This window comes from Mytilus trossulus, chromosome 2, assembly GCF_036588685.1.
Source record: "Mytilus trossulus isolate FHL-02 chromosome 2, PNRI_Mtr1.1.1.hap1, whole genome shotgun sequence".
Classification (NCBI taxonomy): domain Eukaryota; kingdom Metazoa; phylum Mollusca; class Bivalvia; order Mytilida; family Mytilidae; genus Mytilus; species Mytilus trossulus.
Window position 1 is genome coordinate 57,032,991 of NC_086374.1, and position 8,467 is coordinate 57,041,457.

General features: G+C 34.3%; 1 protein-coding gene across 6 annotated transcripts; it reads right to left on the reverse strand.

Annotated features, from left to right (window-relative positions):
- Positions 1-1,277: 1,277 nt before the first annotated feature.
- Positions 1,278-8,206, reverse strand: LOC134707625 (uncharacterized). Of its 6 annotated transcripts, none has more exons than XM_063567569.1 (3): positions 8,015-8,206; positions 6,641-6,891; positions 1,278-5,880 (listed from the first exon to the last, which is right to left on the reverse strand). In XM_063567569.1, the coding sequence occupies exons 2-3, from the start codon at positions 6,885-6,887 to the stop codon at positions 4,223-4,225; spliced, it is 1,905 nt and encodes a 634-aa protein (XP_063423639.1). In that variant the 5' UTR covers positions 6,888-6,891; positions 8,015-8,206; the 3' UTR covers positions 1,278-4,222. The 6 variants fall into 6 exon arrangements, with proteins under 6 accessions (XP_063423639.1, XP_063423642.1, XP_063423643.1 ...); XM_063567572.1 differs by having other exon boundaries at positions 1,278-3,296; positions 8,010-8,206; XM_063567573.1 differs by having other exon boundaries at positions 1,279-3,287; positions 8,010-8,206.
- Positions 8,207-8,467: the final 261 nt, after the last annotated feature.

Below are 8,467 nucleotides of genomic sequence, written 5' to 3' on the forward strand. Positions count from 1 at the left end.
GATAGGTCTTTTGTAAACGAAACGCGCGTCTGGCGCAAAAACCGGCAAAATTTATATTCCGGTATCCATCTATGATGAGTTTTTGTAGATACCTTGTAACAGTATCTTGGCTCCAATTTGCTGATATTGGATCCTATTACCGTCTTAATTTCAGCGTAAAAAAGATTATATTAAAAACCTCCCACACTGTGGTCTAGCACAACCTTAAACCATGCATTCAGTATCATGAGGCGCTTTTCTTGATCGACCTCCTTACGGAACGCTTAAAGCTGAATATTTAGGGCAAACAACTTACAAAGAACAGATAAAAACGTTTAAGATGATCTTTCATTCTGTACATGAAATGATATATTCTTTAGCCAACTTGATTGCAGAAAGTAAGAAGTCGTAAAGCAAAACAGAAAAAAAAATGAAATCAAAAGAGATAATACATCGTGTATTGGGCCTTTTTATGGGTTAGAGTTTAGTAGAAAATGTATATACATGCTCAACATAACCATACTATTTGACCTACTGCAAGTTGTTCAGTTTTTACTGTTACTCCTGTTTCTCCTAAAATATGGGTGCTAGAAAAACCAGCAGGTAAAATGGTCAATATCAGGGCCGTACGTCTGGTTTTGAAATGAATTATCTTCTTTTAAGAAATATTAATTTTGTCATCCAATTTTTCACCGCTTTCAACTGTCCGTTTTATTTCATACATAAACTTTTAAGTATCAGTATGTTTTTAATTCATATTGTTTCGTTTCGTTCCGCTTTTATTTCGTTTCGCTTTTTACAGGTATCCCTCTTATTGCCCCTTTTCTATTTTGATATTTTAAGCAAACATTTAAAAAATCAAACTTTCAAAAAGTGAAATAATCAAAATTGCGCGTTAGGTTTAGTATTTTAAAAGTTTGGTCAAATTTCTAAACTATCAAATTAATAAACGATATTTAGAATTTTGATATTTTAATAATTTGGTTAAAATTTCAAAATTTTAAACCTTTAACACAATTTGAAATTTTGATATTTTAAAACTTTGATCAAAATTCCAAAAATCTAAAATTTCAAAACTTTTTAAAACTTTGAATTGATAAGTGTTACACGGACCAAAATCACAATGAAAGGTCGACCGGGAGATTTGATTGACAACAATGTATCATCATATGAATTTTTTTCAATAAATTTCTCCATTGAATGTGTAATTTATAAAAACAACTGTAACAGTTTATTATCTCAGATGGTGCCATTAAAAACAAAATGCATATATGGATTGGCGATATCTGGCCACAGCTTTTATTCATAATATAGATCCAATAATATATATATATATATAGGTAGATAGATGTATTGTAGATAGATGTATTGTAAATAGATGTATTGTAGATAGATAAATGATTGGTTACCCGAAGATAATATGGCAACCTTGTAGATAGATAGATAGATATATTAAAATGTGAAGGTGCACCGTGGGATACACGGGTGCTTCAAATTTAGAAAACACCGTGGGATACACAAGTGTAGTCTGTATTATCCAAAAACCTAAAATGTCATAGTTAAAATTAAGATTCTATGCAGCGAATTCTGCCATTTACGGGCATCTATTTATGATGATTAAAGTTCAAATAAAGTCTTTCGTCTGAACAGCAAACGAGTCAAGATCATCCGAGTCTAATCTGGATTACCACTGCCACGGACAGAAATCTGAAAAATAAATGCAAAAGAGCAGTATCTCGAACAAAAAGGAGTGGGAGGGTGGGTTACAAATTTTCCGCTAACAATCAAATTCAAACAGCTTGCTTCCAGGAATTTCTGTAAAAGACTTAATTACGTCACAGAATATTACGTCATACATATTGGTAAAGCTAAAAGATGAAACACTATCTGACAAGAGGCCCCAGCGATAACTGAATTTAAGTCTATTAACTTAAATTCCATTATCTCAGATGGTGCCATTAAAAACAAAATGCATATATGGATTGGCGATATCTGGCCACAGCTTTTATTCATAATATAGATCCAATAATATATATATATATATAGGTAGATAGATGTATTGTAGATAGATGTATTGTAAATAGATGTATTGTAGATAGATAAATGATTGGTTACCCGAAGATAATATGGCAACCTTGTAGATAGATAGATAGATATATTAAAATGTGAAGGTGCACCGTGGGATACACGGGTGCTTCAAATTTAGAAAACACCGTGGGATACACAAGTGTAGTCTGTATTATCCAAAAACCTAAAATGTCATAGTTAAAATTAAGATTCTATGCAGCGAATTCTGCCACATTGACGGAGGAAAACAGAGACTCTGTCAACCGCCATAAAAAAGGCGGTTCGCTGCAAAGCTGTGAACCAGATAATTAGATAGATAATCAATTGATTATCGAACAATTGTCGTAAAATATATACAAACCTAAGTAAAAAGAAACATACAAAATTACCAAAACAACAAGTTCTATATACACATAGATGATTGCATCTGTATTATTATATCATATATAGATTGTAAAGTATTTGTATATCAAATATTGATAGTTTTGTATTTATATATCCTAAACTAATAGTATCTGTAATTTTATATCATAAATGATTGTAACTATAATTGTATTTTATTCATAATATATATATATATAGATAGATGTATATGTAGATAGATAAATGTCAGATAGGTGACGTATGTCATAAAATATATAACTAACAAGGAAAAGTGGAAGCACAGTTCTTGAATTGTATAAAGTGTTCCATTGCACCCTGTAAGATATTCAACCACAATTCGTTTCCTAAGGATGACAAGTGAACACCATCTGATTCAAAAAAAATTTGATCTGCATGAATATCTGGATGTTTAATGTAGTAACCACCGCAGCTAACTATAAAGGCGGCAATAGAGTTGTTAATCCTATAGCGACACAAGTCCATTGCTTTGTGATCATCAGAATGACGCCATTTCAACCTTGTCAAAATTTGAGACCATATCAACTTAGATTTGGGAAATTCCTTCATTATCCAACGAATTATGTTCTTTATTTCATTACGCAAAAAACCCACCTTGGAACTACCCAAGTCATTTCCAGCTACATGTAATACTAAAAAATGTGGAGGATCCTCATATTTTTTCATTGTCCTGAGCTGACCTTTAACATGTCTGACTAGCATGCCACCCTTGCCTTGCCACCAAAATGAGGCATTCAAACGACCTAAACCTAAGTTTACCCCACCTGGCCGATCCCGAGCTGTCACAAAGGCGTGCTTGACTATAGATGATCCTACTATCCAGACATTTACAGGATCACCTACAATACCTATATATAATACAAATACAATCAACTACTTAAAGCAAATAAATGATACTAAATTCTTATGTAACCCTTGTAAGCATTAGAACTCCAACGACCCAACCTCATTATTTCACTATCCGATACCCCATCCATTGACAAGGTGGTTGCTGCACCAATACGAAAAGAATGGGAACTATATCTGGTTTTATCAATACCAGACAAATCAATAGCGTTCTTTAATAAAGTCACGAACTGATACCTAGATAAAGGACTACCGTCAAAATGACAAAAAAGGGGACCTAAAACGGGGGGTCTCAACTTAATAAACTCACTGACCAAATTAACAGGACAAATGTTCAAATCTGACTGAGGATAAATCCAAATGTTTGAACCTTTCCCCAACTGATCTGTTTTGGACGAAGTAATGCACACTTGAAGCAGACCACTTACAATATGTATGTCTGATATCTGTAATGTATGGCCCTGTAAACTATTAGTAACAACCAATTCTCCTACCCTAAATAAACCATGAAAAGCAAGTGAAAAGGCCGCTTTAAACAAACTTAATTCATAGCGAGTTTTACAAACACACGCTAAAGAAAAAATAATAGATTTCAGCATGTCTCTGGTTATAGGTAAACGTAAATCATTTTTCTTAGGCCTTGAGCGTTTTATACCTTCTAAAAGCTTCCGAACTACAAATTTTTGTGTAACATCCTCATAATTGTTTGCCTTACTAAAAAATCCCAGTCCAGTAACGTAACAATTAATTGTTGAATGTGATAATTCTTTCTTGAACAAGTAAGCAATAAAACTTAACAACTCACAAAGAGGAATAGGCCAAGTATTCATTAAACCATAGAGAGATCTAAACTCGTAAAAAAGTGCTTGCCCTCTTTGGTATATCTGCAATGTACTGGGCGCTATGGAACTTTCAATCAAACTGGTTACTAAAGGTCTAAAATGACAGTCATAAATTCTAGTGGAATTGGAGCAGGGTAAGTATCTGCTGTTGGGGCCAAACATCTGAAACGATCCATCTGAAAACGAGAAATGGCATCGGCTATTTTATTTTCAGAACCTTTTATATGCACAGCAGCAAACTGAATGTTATTAAGCATGGTTAACAACACCAGGGGGCGAATAAGTTTCATTATTTGCTTGTCCTTAGAAGTTCTCTTGTTAACTATACTCACTAGAGCTAAATTGTCTATATTAAAGCGAATTTTCTTATTACGTAACAAATCTCCCCATAAATACAAAGCAAGAATAACAGGAATCAACTCAAGCAAAGCCAAATTCATCAATATGGGTGATGAACACCAAATTTGAGGCCACTGTAACTGAGACCACTTACCATTAAAGAAAGCTCCACAACCTAAAAATTGATTGCCAGAACTATCTGTGAAAAGCTGTAGAATATCATTTGATAACCAAACTCTTTCAGGGAAAAAACACTGACCATTGAAATCGTTTAAAAATTGCAACCAAAGCGTCGCGTCAGCTTTAACCTCTTTATTTATTCTAACCTTATAGTGATGCTTATTACACTTAACTGATGCAATTAGATCATAAAACCTACGTATAAAAGCTCGAGAAGAAGGAATAGCCCTTGAACAAAAAGACATTAAACCAGTGATAGATTCCAACTCTCTCAACATCATCTTTTTCTTCTGTAATAAAGAACTCAACTCATACTGCAGTTTTTCCAATTTCTCTTTAGGAATAATAACCATCATACGAACAGTATCAATGAGAAAACCCAAAAAGGGAATGACTGTAGCAGGCCCAATTGTTTTGTTTTGTGCAATAGGAACCCCCAATTCATTACAAACCTTGCTAAAAGCCTCCATTAAAATACCACAATGGCCAGTTGATTTGGCACCAATAAAAATAAAGTCGTCTAAGTAATGGTCAACTGTATGTAACTTACTACGTTCTTCAACAAGCCACTGCAGGAACGTTGCAAACTTTTCGAATAAATTACACGATATCGAACACCCAAAAGGAAGAGCTTTGTCAATGTAAAAGTGGTCATTGAATTTAATTCCAAGCAAATCAAAATCAGCAGGATTCACTATCAAATTCCGAAAAGCCGACTTAACATCAATTCTAGCCAGTTCTGATGACATTCCGCATTCATAAATTTTTTCCAAAATAGTGTCTAATGACGTGTAATTCACCTTGCAATATACTTGATCAATATACGAATTTACACTTTCACCAGGCGGGAACGATAAATTTGTTATAAGTCTCCAACTACTGTCTGATTTAGGCACAAGACCTATAGGATTTATACGGAGGGTTGAAATGGGCATAACTTTGAAAGGTCCTAACATTCTACCACGATTTACCTCATCTTGCAACTTGAATAAAACTGCATCACTATTTTGTACAGCTGAAATTAAATTTTTTGAAAAAGAATGAATGCGAGGGCCTGTATACTGAAGTCTGAAACCATGAGAAAAACCAAATAAAATTTCAGCAGCAACCACTTTGTCAGGGTAACTTACCAAACAAGCTTCTAAACATTTAATTCTTATGGGGGTATGCCCCATGTCCCATAAAAGTGTTAGCAGGTCTCTGTCGAGGGTATGAACCAGGTTGCCTAAATGAAAAATTATATCTGCTTTGAGTTTGAGGTCTAGGTGACCTGAATCTTGGATTAACATAAGTAGGTCTTTGATTATGCAAAGCCAAAGTCTGCCCATTATGACAGTTTATAACAGCATGACCTGCACCACAACGCATACAAACATGCCTATAAAAACAAGGTTGTTTAGAACAACTACCCTCATAATTAAAAGTATAGCATTTCAAGTTAGAAGCAGTGTACAAATTGGTTGAAGTACTACCGTTCTTGCTCTCTGTACTATCATTCATATATATTAACCATAATTCCGAATCAATGACAGCCCAGGAACCAGTAGGGTCAAAGGCTTTACGCAAACGAAATTGTTCGTCGTAAAGCTTCCAACCTAAATTATTACAACGTTTGGCACCTAAACGTATTACACTCATGTATTTTAGCAACTCCTGAAATCTTCCAGGATGAAGAGTACAATAAATGCTTGTAAAGATAATAAACGCAGTAGTCCACACCTCAATGCCAAATATTTTAGACAAGTTTGGAGCGGACTGCATGACAATTTGCCCATTTTTTACCACTAACTTTTGTGTGTTAGCATCTGATTGCATGTTTTGTGCTAATAAAACAGCCATATCGATGTATTCACTTTTATAAATTTTATCTTTTATATTTTGTGGTACATTCATTGCAATGTCATTATTAACTCCTTCTATTTGCTGTGGTATATACATTTGTGGTGTACTAGTAGATACCGGTGTCAAGTTAATAAACTGATTACCTGCATTTTGCATTGGTATGTTATTGTCTGGGATGTATGTGTGACTTGACACAGTATGGGTATCTGCTGATGCGGTGCTCTGTTGGCTAGCAGTTGCACTAGTGGGACCTAAAAGTAGTGATGGCCTTGACATGGATGTTTGCGTCTGGTATCCAGTAGTTAGTATCTCTGCCCTTGTAGTGGCGTTCCTCGGGAGTGCTATTTCCTGACCCTTGGCTTTACGCTTTCTTGCTGTTCTTCTCAACATTGTGCTACAACTCAAAAGAGTAAATGTTAACAAATGTTTCTTAATCACATTTTAGTAATAGCTTTACAAAATCAATACACAATCGAGTGTTAACGCACATAATAATCACATTTACAAGATAGTTTAGCTGTGACCGTTTTGAGACATTATAGTAGGTTTTGATATTGATCTCAACCATATATTGTATATTTTATGAATACCGACCCTCGGCTTAGTTTAAGATCTGCGTAAAACAACCAGCAATCAATCAATCAACAGATCAGTTTTAAGATCTAGTGACCTGAAGGTGTCGAAAAGTATTCGTGTGGGTACTTAACAATATTTGATATACTCTAGACCCATTCTTTATCATTAAACGTAACGATTTGGGCATCTATCTGTCGACTCCGTGTAAGATTTCCAAGTTTCGAACTAAGTTTGATGATTGTAACAAAAGCTTCACTTCCGGTTCAAAATAAGGTGCATTCGCCCTAAAGTGTGAACGTCCTTACGCCCCATAGCGGTGTACGCCCCGCGCACATGGTCCGTTAATATCTTTTATAGTGATATTTGTTTTGTTTATAAGATCTAGACACATATCACCATGGCTACCTTTTAAGGAAAACTTGATGAATATGCAAGGGCCAAACAAAACGCATGCCTCCTGCTATATATAATGCCGAATTTACTTCACTGATCTAGCCGAGCCGTGAAAACTATAACCGTTACTTATCTGTAACAGCGTAATACATCACACAGCCGTTCTTTACCAGCTTAACATATAATCAAAACAACTATCTTAACTCATTGTCAACAATGTGCAACACGCACACACGGTATCAAGCCAGTCTATAACTACGTAAATTGTAATTTAACTAACTAAGAAATAAGGACGATATCATTACTATACATCTGAAAAACTTTGAACAATATCCTAACTCATAAGTTCTATTGTTAAATTAAAATAACGATGTAAGACGAAGAATATATTATATCATGCTTTAGTCGCATGTGTTCGCCACGTGGCGATATAAATTTGGAATATCCAAAATTGGTAAAAAAACAAACTTTAAAATGAAATTCCTTCCTAAGAATGCTAAACGATATCAGATGCATGAAACACGTCAACAATACCATACTAACCCTACTTTAGAATTAAAGATAGCTTTTTACAAATTTTCCGCTAACAATCAAATTCAAACAGCTTGCTTCCAGGAATTTCTGTAAAAGACTTAATTACGTCACAGAATATTACGTCATACATATTGGTAAAGCTAAAAGATGAAACACTATCTGACAAGAGGCCCCAGCGATAACTGAATTTAAGTCTATTAACTTAAATTCCATTACTTATAAGTATATATATATATCCAAATTATTGTACATACAGGAAAAGAGTGAATTCTTTTTCAAAAGCCTCATCTATCGCGGAAGAATTAGATAATTCCTAGAAACACGGTCCATCTTCTCATTAGGACACGTACAAATTAAGGCGGAAATCGAAATTGAAACTTATCTTTGACCTGTAATATTATTTTATATCTGAAAATAGAAATGGATGTATCTGACAACAACATATTAATGTTAAAGAAAAATATATG